This window comes from Mauremys mutica, chromosome 2 (genome assembly GCF_020497125.1).
Source record: "Mauremys mutica isolate MM-2020 ecotype Southern chromosome 2, ASM2049712v1, whole genome shotgun sequence".
In the NCBI taxonomy this organism is placed as follows: domain Eukaryota; kingdom Metazoa; phylum Chordata; order Testudines; family Geoemydidae; genus Mauremys; species Mauremys mutica.
The window spans coordinates 67,006,780-67,021,463 of NC_059073.1; the positions used below are offsets into that span (position 1 = coordinate 67,006,780).

At 37.1% G+C, this 14,684-nt stretch overlaps 1 protein-coding gene across 1 annotated transcript in view; it reads right to left on the minus strand.

Moving 5' to 3' along the window:
- The window catches only part of CHD7 (chromodomain helicase DNA binding protein 7), a 183,734-nt gene that overhangs the window by 49,724 nt on the left and 119,326 nt on the right, over window positions 1-14,684 (minus strand). The window contains exons 5-8 of the mRNA XM_045004672.1: window positions 13,420-13,555; window positions 8,631-8,768; window positions 7,402-7,467; window positions 1,833-1,888 (exon numbers count right to left, since the gene is read on the minus strand). Coding sequence (XP_044860607.1) covers window positions 1,833-1,888; window positions 7,402-7,467; window positions 8,631-8,768; window positions 13,420-13,555 — 396 coding nt within the window. The remainder of the gene's footprint in view (window positions 1-1,832; window positions 1,889-7,401; window positions 7,468-8,630; window positions 8,769-13,419; window positions 13,556-14,684) is intronic.

Below are 14,684 nucleotides of genomic sequence, written 5' to 3' on the forward strand. Positions count from 1 at the left end.
GTACTTACTATCTAATAAAGGTACTGGTCAGAATCATCAGTATGGCTCATATATACATACCTCACACTTCTGGCCTTTGGCTTAGAGTGCTCAAGATAAATTTTATTGGGAGCATTCAGAATATGTAACAAGACAAAAATGTACACTCTATAAACTTCACTACTTATTAACTCAAAAGTATAGTGGGATTAAAACTCATTGAAACGGTCTAAAAATACCTTTAAATCCACTGTGTTACATAGTGCATATCTCTAATGTAGAGCTGTAATTAGAGGCCCTGTGCAAGCCAATTAGTACTACAAGACAATTTTAATCATACTTTTGGGAATATTCAATAATCAATAGCTTAAGCCTTAACACATTTTCTTAAAGATTAAAATGTTCCATCATCATAAACCTGCAATTAAAATTGGTTTTATTTTAAAATTTTGTTTTTAAGTAATAAAAAGTTCAATATCAAGTTATACAAATACTATAAATAACACATAAGCATTGGTCACGTGTGGTTAACACTACAATAAGAATTACAAATAGAATGAAACAAAATAAACAGGATTTAAGCTATTAATCGTGTCAGATCAATATGAAACAAAGAACAATAAACCTGGGGAGTTTAGCTGCTTATATTTTATAATCAGTATAGTTAAAAGCAGGGCAGGTGCAAGGATGTTTCACGCCCTAGGTGCCCCCTCCCTTCCCCGCAGCAGCTCCCCACCCCACCCCCCAAGGCGCCCCCTTGCAGCAGCTCCCCCCGGCCCGGGGAGCCATGAGGCAGCTCCCCGCCCCAGCTCACCTCTGCTCTGCCTCCTCCCCGAGCACGCCGTCGCCACTCCACTTCTCCCGCCTCCCAGGCTTGCGGCACCAATCAGCTGTTTGGCACCACAAGCCTGGGAGGGAGAGAAGTAGAGCGGGGCGGCGGCGGTGCAGAGGTGAGCTGGGGTGGGGAGCGGTTCCCCTGCATGCCGCGCCCCCGCTTACTTGCTGCAGGCGGCCCTCCCCAGGTCCCTCCGCCTAAATGCCGACGATGACCGGGGCGTCCGAAGATCTGGCCACCGCAGTCACCGCCGAAGGACCCAAAATGCTGCCCCCCAAATGCTAGCTCCCTAGGCGACCGTCTAGGTCGCCTAATGGGTTGCACCGGCCCTGGTTAAAAGGAAGTCAACCTGCAATTAACTGGAAATGAAAGTGAATTTCTATCAGATGTTGAAATTTATTTTACCATTTTAATATACTGTTTCCCAGTTCAGCCCCTACTCTTTCTCCCTTCCCTAAAAGGGAAAATGCACTAGAGTTCAGAGTCAAATGTGATACAACATGCTTCCATTGCTAATACTGGACATTCCAGGAAAATTTAGCTGCCATCATGAAACTGTTGGAAATAAAATTCTATTTAGCAGTCTAATAAAATGTCAGACATTTTGTTGAACACTCACTTTTTTGGGGGAAGGAATGTAAAGTTTAATTATTTTGATGACCTTTTTGTAAATTAAGAAATTAAGGCTCCAATGCTGCAGTCAGATCTATGGAGGCCTAGGCGCCTGTCTGCATGGATCTACCTGCAGAATCAGGGCCTTATCGAGCAAAAATCAAAGCCAGTTTGACCTTGCTCTTATAATGGTTTCATTTTAGAGATAAACTTAAATCATACAGATAAGAATGTATTCAGTCACCAAATCTAGCATCATGTCAATGCCAAAATGCCTATTTATTATTCATTGTTTAAGGTGAGATGTTAATAGTGTGTCACTTTCTAAATATAATTTTGAACAAAATATTCGGAACCTGCTGATATTTTTAAGGAAAAAGGTAACAAAAGTTACAAGCTTACTTACAAGTTTTTGTACTTTACATAGAATTCCTCTGTTTCCACTTCCTCTCCATTCTCCATCTGTAACAAAATAAGATTTCAACTGTGTGTTGAACTACTAAATATCTCAATAGTTTTAATCATTCCCTCCAACTAAAGTACATGTATATATGGGGGGGTGGGGGGGAGATGTATGAAGGGAAATGGAGAAAAGAATATGGGTAAGAAGTTTCCTCCATCAGCTTACTCAAGCACATATTACACTGCTTACTACAACTTCCAAGACATGAATCATTTTAACTCCTCCCTAACCACATGCAGCTTCATTCACAACAACCTCACCCCAAATCTGGCTTTCTGCCAAACCCACAGTGTTAAATAGAAGCCAAGCGTACCATTTTCTCAGGCAGCAGCCAATTAGCAACTGCACTCCTGAATACCATATGTATTATTTTTGGCCGGATCATGGCAACTTTACATTGTGGGTTTTGTAACATTTTAAAATAGACTTTTAAAGGGGGTTTATGCCTCCATATAGTTAATAACACTAAACAAGAAGCCATATAAAACTAAGCCTTGTACTTCTGCTATAATTTTAGTGCATCATTGTTCATGGATTTAGTTTTACTCAATGGTGCAATTAAATTCACTCAGGCAAGATGTCTCACGTACAGAGCAGCCAAATTAAATTAACACCAAAATACTACATTTCAGCAAGGTTGAATTTGTGATAGAAACCAGCAAAGCCAAGGGCATTCAGTGTTAAGGGTTGAGACTGTGCTTAACTCATCTCTGGTGCCAGAGTATGGGGGTGCATATGGCATGTAATTCAACAAAGTCTTATTCCTGAACTCTGCTATAGGACAAATTAAGGACAAATTTGAGGACCGCCTAAAATTTAGGATTTTATTTATTTCACAACATTAAGTTAAACAGTTGTTGTGTTAATATGCTTTGGAACTGTTACTGTCTATTATATAATAACACAATTTTCAAAACTGACACAGCACACATAAGCAGGGTCAGTTCTTGGGGTTCTGTGAAAAGTATTATTTGCAGAGCTACATATACCTACATTCCCTCCTATGCCTTGAATCCTCATATCCACATATTCCATCCCTACCCTTAAACCCCCCATTACAGATAGAGAAAGGATGTGATGCCCTGAGACGAAGAGGAGACTACTTATCTGCCAGTATTAAAAATATTTTGCTGACTAGATATTCTATTCATTCATTCCACTGCTATTGACAGTAGCAATAGCTGCTCTCAAGCTCTGTTCCAGTACACTCATGTTTCTACTCTTTGCAATAGCAACAATAGCTGCTCTCAGCTCTGTTCTAGCATACTTGTGTTTCTATGCTTTGCTTCACCAAGTACTCTCTCTCTTAATATACCAGGGAGAAACTGACACCATCCTACACCATGCTCCCTTCGCCCCCTTCCCAGGAAAGGAAGTAACACTACCCTCCACCGAGATCTCCATACAGAGTTACATCAGGGGAGAGAAGGAAAGGTGTTCTTTATATCTATCTCCAGTTTCTCCTAGCTCCTATGTAGAAAGAGATGAACAATTCCCAGTTCTAATTCTGCAGGAGTAGGTTGTGCAGCCGCTCTATGAAGACACCTCCAAAAGAGGGAGTTTGAACACTGCCAAGGCTTTCCCACTCAAGACAACTAATGGTATATGGAGATTTCTGAATTGGATATTTGTATTTGGAGGTCCTAACATAACAGAAGTACAAACTCCAACTAGGAGTATTTTAGTAACCTGACTCTTGTCAGCATCTCTATGTGATACCAACCATTTAGGAAAGTAGCTCCTAGTAAAAATAAATAAATCAATAAATCAGATTTAAATATCCTGGTGATCATTTTAGAACTTGTACTTTATTTACACTATGGCCTAATCTCTCTATTTTTATTTTTAAATTGAAAAATTTAAATGCCAATACCATCTAAAAACTGATTGATGTGTATAACATCTACATAACTTTAAAGTTAGCAAACATTTTTGTTTATTAATGTAGCATACTTCTGCTAGGGTTTAGCCTTATGAAAATGTCTCCACTCAATTGATAAATTAACAACAAAACAATTTACACTGAAAATGCTGACAGACTCTGTACTACTGCAGTACCAGAATGTGTTACTATATTACCTAATAGATACTAAACTTATTGTGTGTGCAATAAATACACTTATTTTCATCAAACTGTATGTGTCTAACTCACTCTTTAAAGCAAATATTTTGGAAACAAAACTCTTGTTGAATCATAGAATCTCAGGGTTAGAAGGGCCCACAGGAGGTCATCTAGTCCAACCCCCTGCTCTATCCCTGCCCCCGCAATCTAGAAGTAAGTTTTGGCTAACACATTTACAGTAACCAAAAAGTAATAATCTTTTACAAAGTCCAAGAACTAATCTACTTGTTCTCTGTACATCTAAAAACCCTAAGGTTGACAATATATTGATGCAGCACAAGTTGTGAAAAGCAGCTTAAGAATATTATATAACTGCAGTCTAAAATATTCAGTCATGAACTTTGTTGTGACTCAATAAAAATAGACTGATGTCAGACTAAGTAGAATGTTTGTGTGTTTCTCAGATACCGATGAAGGAGTCCTAAGATGGTATGCATCGTGTTTGGGCAACCATGGATACGCTAAGTAGGCCTGATTAGAGCTGGCTGAAACATTTTTGCAGAAATATACTATTTCACTGAAGCTGAAACATTTCACAGAGATGTATCTGTTTCCATGAAACTTTTATCAGGATAGCGTTTAGGCCTGCTGAGGGAAGGAGACAAGGGAAAGGCGAGGACAGAGACTATAGCCGACTGATAAGGGTACTGATAAGGATGCCTGGGATGTGGTAGAACCAGGTTCAAGTCCCTGCTCTGCAGTGCTAAGGGATAAAAAAAATTCTTCTAAAAAATGCTGTGAAACAGAGGTGTCATCCTCCAGTCCACTCTAGCACTGATCATATCCAGGTCTGAAACTAACTGGCAACTTTGTTTATAAGCTTAACAGAGGATTGAATGATCATGGGGACTGAACTACATTCACAGTCCAGCAGTGATCCATATCACCACCTCCTCTAGGAGAATGTTATAGCACACATTATTGAGGCAGCATGGATAAGCTTGCATTGTCACTGCCTGTACTTTACCTACTCTGTGGCAGTATTTGCAGATAGTTATTGAGACTACTGAGACTAAAGAAGACTGAGTAAATTCAGAAACAGTTGAAAGTTACATGAATGGTTAGCACAAGGGAGGATGAAAATAACTATTGACAAATGCAACGTAATATACATTAGAAAGAATAATTTCAACTATTGATACACATCACAGAATTTTAAACTATCCAGTTCAGAAAAAGATTTGGGCATTGGCAGCTGGGTGAAAACATCTGCTCAGCATGCACTATTAGGCATATTTTCAGTATGTTCTTTCTATAAATCAATTGTATGCCTTCAGTTCTAGTCAACCCATCTCAAAGAAGATATAGCAGAAATAGGGGGCTGTGGTCACAAAATGAGTGACAAAATGATTACAGAGATGGAACAGCTTCCATATGAAAATACACTGAAGTGACTGGGACTGTTAATTCAGAGAAAGGACATGACAGAGGTATCAAAACAGTACATTGGCTAAATTGGCACTATTTACCCCCTTATAATAAAGGCAAGGGAACATTCAATAAAACTAAATGACAGTAAATTTAAAACTGATAAAGTATTTTATCTATTTTAATGTTTATATAATGAAATGGTTTACATTTTGTTTTCTGTACATTTAAATAAAATGAATTTTAAGCCCAATGTTTTAGGCTCTTTACACAGAAATATTTTGCATATAGCAATTCTAAAACCAGACCCAGGATATTTTGGTGGAAACAAGTAAAACTCAATGACAAGAAGGCTGTCCAAAAGCAGTCTCATTAACTAATATTGTTCTTTGCTAGGACAAAATCTTTTGTGGCACCCCAATTTGCTGAAAGGTTCCCCAGTGAAGCCTTTTCTAAAGTTTATTTTGTGTACTGGTCCTGATCACAGCTATTTTATTTTGATTACTAATCTAGCAACCATGGTTTTGATTATATCAGTAATAGTGCAAAAGATTTAATAAATACACAGTTGGGTACTTTAGATGTTAACATTTAACATCCTCAAACATTTTTGGTATAGGGAGTAGGGTGAGATGGAGAAGAAGAGAGAGAGGATAGATACCTCTCAAACCTGCAAATGCAATCCATAAAAAACATTAAAGGAAGAGCTCAAAATAGAGCTTGCCTCCAGCCGAGCTTGCAATCAAAGACATGCAGGCACCAGACCAACCACTTCCCACAAACTGCAGCAAAATACACACTCCCCATGGGTAATCACACCTTTGCTTGCAGGGACGAGGAAGAAGAGAAGAATAATTGGTGACAAACTGCCTCCAATGTAAAAACATTTATGAAGAGACCAGATTCTCCACTGTTGTCCAGAGGACCATCAGGACAACTAATTACTGAGTTTAAGATTACAATTAAGTCTACCTGAAAAAATAAGCCTGTGGGTTGAAATACAAAACATAGATCTGAACTATAATAAAGTTAGAATTATTATACTGTGATGACTGAAAGGCCAGGTCATCAAAAACAGTCATGACATGCCATGAATTTAGATTTATAAAGCACCTGAAAGTACTAGTGCAACCAGGAGTAAGGTTCAAAAGCCTTACGAAACCCCCAAAAGAACTGAGGAAAAGTTTTTTCCTCTCCTTCTGGAAAACACTCTCCTAGGACATGTGAAAGTCTTTTTATTTAATCATGATGAACTTGAATATATTTAGGTGAATCATAGAAGCTGAATTTCACACAAAAGCTAAAGCATAAACAATGAGTAAGCTATAGAGAATGTCTTGCAGAATTCAATAACGTTTAGACCTTTGGTAAATGACCACCCTCTTTGCATTTCCCACAGAGTAAGGAAATCCAATAGTTTGGAATTAGCATGTTATTTTGCTGTACAGGTCAGCCAAGCTCTATTGAGGAACTCCTGTTCCTACATTCAGCGAAATGATTGCACAACAGACACATTTTGGAGGAGAACCATGTTAACCCTTCCACGGCCTCAAACTTCATTATTCAACATATTTCTGCAGATGGCCAGATATGATCCTCTTGATCACATGTTGATTCTGTTAACTGCATGGGGATGTCCATTGTGAGAGGATTTGAAATGAAAAAAGCCTGCCCATGATTTTACCACAAATGCAAAAAATTAAAAATTTAAGTTTCAAGAGAAGGATATCTCCCACTACACCTACAAAGCAGTAAATGGTACTCCAGTGTAAGTTCTGATAAAGTGAATGCATTTGCAAAAGTAAAAATTGTCATTTGTACATGCACAGAAAAAAAAATTGGAAGGTCGACCACAAACATTTTCTTGTGTGCACACACATACTTAAAAAGCCTATATAATGGCACTTTTAAGGAGCCCTCTTCCTTCGCTAAAGCAACTGTTTAATTGGAAATATTTAAATTTTGAAAATGAAAAACTAGATTGGGTATGGGCATCTTTTGTTTATTAAAAATAAGAATTACCTGTTTCTTGACTGAACGACTACTCATGATTTTTTCTACTACTGGACCTTCAGCATCAGCTGATTCCTGCAAAATGAATGTTGCACAATAGTTACAGAAGTAAGCAGAGTATTTTTGTTCTTTAAAAACTTTCTTCAGGAAGACATCCTTTAATAATTTATCATAATCCGAGTTTAGTTGCAGGAGAATTTTTTTCTGGTGCATGGACTGTAGAACTCAATTGCATTTAATGCCTTATTAAATCTGGTGGAAATTACATTTTAAAGAAATATTTTTTAATACAATAGGAGGCTGACTAAATTCTTGGTTGACATTCATTGGTGGGAATCACGCCAGCAGAAAGGCTAATCAGTGACACACTGCATGTGCCAGAGACATGCGTGTGTTTTCTTGTTGTGTAATTACGTGGCCAGTTACTTCTCCCATAAAGCTGAACACTCACTTTGCTGCCTAGATTCCCAAAATCAGAGGACCTTGGAAAACCTCAGTTGGCAATGCACAGTAACAGTGTCCATGTGATAGCTGTCAAAAATACGTTTGTTCCCCCTGTTAAAGCTGCAGGTAAACATACCCATGCCTCTTCTGTTAGGGGTATTTATAGGAGATCACATATGACATTTCACAGAGCTTAACATAGCACAAATTGCCAAATGAAGTACCAAAAAGTATGTATACATTCACCAATGGCATGTCGGTTAGTTAAGTGAAGTAGTGATATGAAAAGAGCACTACAAAACAATAAGATTGTTATAGTCATTCGTGCATTATTACCCCTCATTTTATTCCAACTATTTTATCCATCATTTACATTGCACAGAGAATAAAGTGTACCCTGCTGGGTACTACAAGGCAGTAATTTCATAAAGGGGTTCTTATGGTGCCTAGCAGCAGGAGACAAGCTTGAGTGGTTTATTAAAGTCATAGAAGCCAGACCACTGAATTCACAGAAGTAAATTCAGTCTCCTTGCTGTCTAGTTTTAGGCTTCTCCTTAGCATAGACTGTTACATTTCACCAAACTGTGTCAAATTACATTATTGTAGGCTTGTAAAAAACAAAACAAAAAACCCAAACCGTGAATGAATATAGCCTTTAAGAACCTAAACAACTAATTTCTTTTGCCAACCTGAGATGAAAATCCCTTGGTAAAGAGGCAAACACTTAAAATTTTAAATACCTAGGATGCTGTTACAACATTTCCAGTCCATCCATGTTTGGAATATGAACTGACCTGTAGCTCTGACTGAGATGTATTTGAAGGGGAGTCTCTTCCCGCAGCATCCACATCATCAGCCTCCTCATCTGAAATCTTGAACTCCAGGTCTTCTGTGTAACGTTTTCTCTTAACCTGCCTGCTGGATCGTCTCTTCTAAAAAGAGATCATTGATATTCTTTGTAAGAAACAAAGAGGTGGGGTACAGAATAAACACGAAAAAAGCATCTTTACAGTTTTCATACACTACTACTGTTTAAAAATCAATTACAGTATTCTGGTAGTGAAGTGGCATTTTCAGTGGAAATTTTTTAGTTGCTTGTAATTTTTGCAAAAAAGTTTAGACTAGAATTCCTCATGCTTGTTTCTGAATTGGAAGGATGCTTTATTTTATTTCTATTTTAATATTTAGCCGTTTATAGAACTCATAAGCAAAAAGGGTGAATTTTCCTTAGTTTTGTTTTCAGTGTTGGTATATATGTAGTCATGAATGAAGACAGTTGCACTCACTGATGACCTCATCTTCATTATTTCATTGTGAGCTGAGGGCCTATACACTTTGCAGAATTAAGCCCCTTGTTTAAAGGTTTTTAAAAAAAAATCTCCAAATTTAAAAATAGAGGCTAGCAAAAGTGTAGTACAATATTTTCCTTAACTCCAGATACTGTACTGAAGTTTTACTCTAGTCATTCATGCTTTTAGGATTTCCAGGGAGAACTAGTAAAAACCCATATAGTTAGGTTGTTTCACACCTTCTTTTATAAAAGATTCTTGAGAATCTCCAACATCTCCACTGTTACAGCTGGACAAAGCCCTGGGGCTAGATATGCTTTCTGCTTGTCCCATGAAATTCTATTCTGGTTTTGCTGAATACATAAACTGAGGAAAAAGTTCACTATTTCCCTTCTCACTTTCAAGGACAACCATAGGTGGTGTGTGAGTCTTTTATTTGAGGAGGCTAAGCCCAGGAGTGCCAGTAGCTTCTTAGAAGTGTGTGTGGGGGTGGGGGGGAGAAGAGAGAGAACACCAGCATCAAGACTGTTGCCAAGCCCCTGCCCCACCCCTCCTCCTGAGGCCCCACCCACACGCCACCCTCCCCTGTGGAGATCCTTGCTGCTTCTTCTGCTCACACTCCACCTCTTCCAAGGCCCCATCCACTGCTCACTCCTCTCTGGACCCTGGCTCAGAATGGGGCAGGAGAGCATGCCCTTCCACTTTTTCTTCCTTAAGGTGGAGTAGGAGGAGAGGAGGGACCAAGCTGAGGCCAGGGCCACTGTCCGGGCACTGGTGCCTCCACCCCACACTTCTAGGGAGCTTCCGGTACTCCTGCTCCCAGGGTGCAAAGGGGGCAGGTCTCCAAAGGGAGGTGAGCCGCATCCAGCATCTGCCCCCTGCATGACCAGCCTCTTTTTTTATTTTGGGAAGGCTTACCCTCCCCCAGCCTCTTATACATGCTGCCCATGAAGACAACTGTGGATCTGAGATTTAAGTTTTGAGAATTTGACTTTGCAACCTAAATAATATGCTTACATTAAAACAAGTTAATTCAAATATATGTTTGAGGAGAAAAGAGAGAGAGAGACTATAAGATGTATCCTATAAATGCACATCTACTGCAAAATTTAAAATTTATTTTTAAACAATCATTAGTTAACCCCCATTCTCTGCAACAATCCTTCTCAACTTTTTCAACTAATCACTAGTGTGGCAAATTATACATTTCTAAAGCTAATATGATATTTTTGCAGTAGTTGTTCTAAACAAAGAGGTCATAGTACCTGGATTGTTAACATCTTAGATTCTTATTAATGACAACCTGAACATTTCAATTTACTCTTCAATATTTACACTAGTTACTTATTTCATTTTTTCAGCTTGGTGATTGAAAAATCATAAATTAATTACAATTTTGTTTGTTGTAATTTTCATTTTATGGTTCGTAGTGCTATAAATGTTCAGTATGTAAACACAAAGGGAATATTTATAAAAATAGCTGTTTCTATTGGACTATAATAAAACTATTAGAAATCTACCTTTTCACAATCCCTCAAGCACCAATTCTCTCATTGCCTTCACACAATAAATACAAAGTTAAATGATAAAAAATTAAACACTAAAATTATGACTGTTCCACCTAACAAGCCACATAGCCTTCTATGTATGCCCTCCCTCCCTTCTACCTGTCTCTTTCCTTTGTGTCATCTCATGAAACTAATTCAGATTATAAGATCTTTGGGGTATAGACTGTGCTTTTACTTTGAAAAACACCATGCACACCTATAGTGCTAAATACAAATGTGTATGACTGGCTCAGTAGATGTATACATTTCAATCCATATTTATATATCTTTTGATCTGTATAGATGGAGCTAAAGATATTTACATCTGGATAGCTCTAGAAATATTTATATAGCTATATAAATATTTATATATAAAAATACTACCTTCTCCTAGGTTTTCTTACAAAATCTAAATTTTGGGTCAAGTCTGAGTTTACAGCATATCTTTAGGCAAGATATTGCAACTATATAATTACATCTTGGAAGAAAAAAGTTACGGGAGTTCCCGTTAAACTGCAATATAAAGGCAATAGTTGGATGTTTGAAAATATTTGCTACTACTTCTGGTGCCAAAATCTCTTCTTGCATTTCCTTAATGAAAAGGATGCTGAACTACTAAGGATAATCCTGCATTTTATGTTTATTTACATGGTTAGCTTCCTGTTTCCTTTAATGTCCTCATGAGCCTTTTCAATTTTTCTGTATTCTTGCCTGAATCCATATGTGTATGTGTGCACTTTCAATTTAACATTTTATTTATTGCTGGTTTGTAGGTAGCAAGATGGACAGAGTTTGAATAAAAACTACAGATCTATATTTAATTTTTCATTGTGGTAATACTTACAGCTATGACATCATAACACACTATAATGTGACAGCACAGCAAAAATATTAAGACTATACTGTTTTCCTCTAATTAAGGAGCATTATGTAACAATAGGAAAAGCTACACATTTGTAAATAAGTCTTACTGAGGATTCAGTACTAAGAATAAGAATAAGAAGATTTTAGCTTCATATTGTCTATAAACTAAATATGCATACACAAGTGCTGGAACTAGGGGAGCTGGGGGGTGCTGCTGCAGCCCCTGGTTTGAAGTGGATTTCATTATATACAGGGTTTACAGTTTGGTTAAATAGCTCTCAGCACCCCACTATTCAAATTGTTTCAGCATCCCAGTATGCATATGTAACTATTTGTATTACTCTCTATAGATTGGTGATAAGCTAATGTGAGTTCTTATTAACAAGCATGTGTGTGAAGGAAAAAAGTCAAGTTTTTGCAGGAACATTAATTCTGAATGCCCTAATGTGTATAACTATGTCCTTCCTTAATCACATATAAATACAAAAAACAAGCATTTCAAAAATATAAAACTTTAAGAGCATAAATGAAAAAAAATCAAATATTTAAGTGATATCTTATTACCAAATGATGAAAAAACTAATTGTTTTTCATTATTTACAGAGAGAGATTTATATTAAAGTTCTTATGTCGTCCTTCTAATCCAATCTGAGACAGTTTTTGTCCAATTAACACTCAAACTAAAAATACCAACACAATATTGTTTAAGTTGATTTGCACAAAACTGAACCCTCTAGTCAAACATGCGTCATTTACATCAGCAACATGCTGAATTCACCCATTAACCAGGCTAAAAGGAACACTGAACACAACTAAAAATGCATCCTTTAGATCGTCTTAATGTCATGCTGTTTGTATCTGCTCTTCTGTTCCAGAATGCATTATTTTGAGATGTCATAGCTACTAAGGAGTGAAAGGAAAAAAAAAAAGGGAATGGACTGAGGGAAACAGACAAATAGTGCTTTGGGTTGTTTCTATTTGTTTGCTTTTTGAACTAGTATACTGTAAAAGTTTGAGTTTTATTATAATAAATTCTATAACCTTTATTGAAAAACCGGGTGAAAAGAAAGACTAATTGTGCCATGCACTAAAACGTCACCTCTTGCCAGCCTACTTTACAACATCCAGAAATGACACATTCTGTGGCATTGCTGGTCAGTGGAACATCTTTAACAGGCTCACAAGAGAAAAAAAAACAGTACATTTGTGACATGTGTGCTGAACACCTCTCTGTGTGGTTACCTGAGCAATATCTGAATATCTCCACTAAACAAAATGCATGTTTTCATTTCCAGATTTTATTTAAAATAAGAATGCAACAATAACATGAGCAGAATACATCAGCAAATTCCTAAGGGAATTTAGCACTCTTGATGTTTACAACTGACAGACCTACAGATGGAAGTCCTTTATTTATCCAGAGGACAGGTATAGTACAAGCAGAAGCAATAACAGTTTCCCTACCCTGCTCTGTCATGCTTTATGCTTGACCTAAAAAGAGACCACCAAGAAGTAAATGCAAAAAACCAAATGTTAGTTGGGCTGGACTACATAAAGACTTCTGGTAATACATTTACACTAGAAAGGTCAGCATCAGAATACAGTATAGTGACAGAGGAGAAAGAAATTGAAACTTATTTGTATATATTCACAGATGGCAAACCAGTAAAGCCAAATTACAAACAAGAGAGTTCTTTTAACACACTATTCGCCACTGGGATCTCCGATTCTTACCTTTCTTGATATACTGTTTCAGCCAACAAGAAAATATTTTAAAAGCATCTCTCTAATGGAGTCAGAGTTTATATTTTATACATACATAGATACATATAGTTACCTTGTGCTAAATAATTACGTTTTGAATGTCAAAATAATGGCATTACCTGAACACCTGGGTCATCTTCTTCTTCATGAGGAGATGGTGGTGGTGTTTTCTCTAAATCCGAGTTTTCAGAACCTTCCTTTCCCTTGTTGACCTTTTTCTTCACTGCACTAGTTTCTGAGTCTGGTTTCTTGTTACTAAAACATAATATCGTTGATTAGTGATTGAGAGAAAAATTTAAACAATAATGTACTATAATATGTTGAACTATGAAGACATGTTTATCCCTAGTTATTTTATTACTCTAATCACTTTGCTTTATTTTCAGGAGCTAAACAAATCTTTAAAATATCATTGACCTCTTATTTTTATACACTTCCCTTTGACCTTTTCAGCATGACATCTTACTTTCCTTTGCTAAAGTCAAGCTGCTGATGTGGCCTGCACTTAATGTTGGATGGACTGACTGGAATATTTGATAAGAGTCAAATGAGTGGCTAAAATGAAAACTTGACTTCCACTTCAATATCTTTGTGAATTCCAAACAGTAGTTGAGCTTCATGATAAATCTGAGGAAAAGTGAATGTATGATCACTACGTGCATTTTTCTTAAAATGCAAGTATGGAGAACAATTAGCTGAGCAGAGCCATAGGAGGAATTTATCAAAATAGTGAACAGAATGAGCAAATCATTCTTTTTATTCTGTAGTTTCATGGTATTTACAAGGAAACTGAGGCAGGACAGTTTATTTCAAGTCTCAGGTCAGACATACCCAGTCAATTAGTACAACCATAATTTGTAGGTGTGGTCACTTTGTGCAGCAGGGATTAATTACATTTCACTTCACCTGACCAGGTCTGTAATTGTCCACCGTAACCAAAATGATTTTTTTCCCTAATCTGCCTCTGCCCAAGTTCTCCAGTGTTTTTTACTGGGGAATGGGGAGAGAAGAGATGAACACCAACAGCTGAAGATTCATGAGAAAGGCTACATCAACACCACACTAATGTGATGGGGGAATTTTGTGTGCGCGCGCACACACATGCATTTGTTTTTTAAAATAGATTCAAGCTTCCAAGGAGTTGGGTATTTTGTATAATCCTCTCACTGTATTTAACACTGTCTGTGCATATAAACTTAATTTAAAGAAAAGACATACCTGAGAAGGCATACCTCAAAATCTCCATCTTCCAATTAAATACTAGGGGATTTTGAACATTATATAGGTCAAATTCTTAAAATGACACCAAAAAATGTAAGATTGAAGGGGGAAATTTTATGAGCAATTTAAAATGTCCTCAATTTTTGAAGTTTTAGGTAGATTT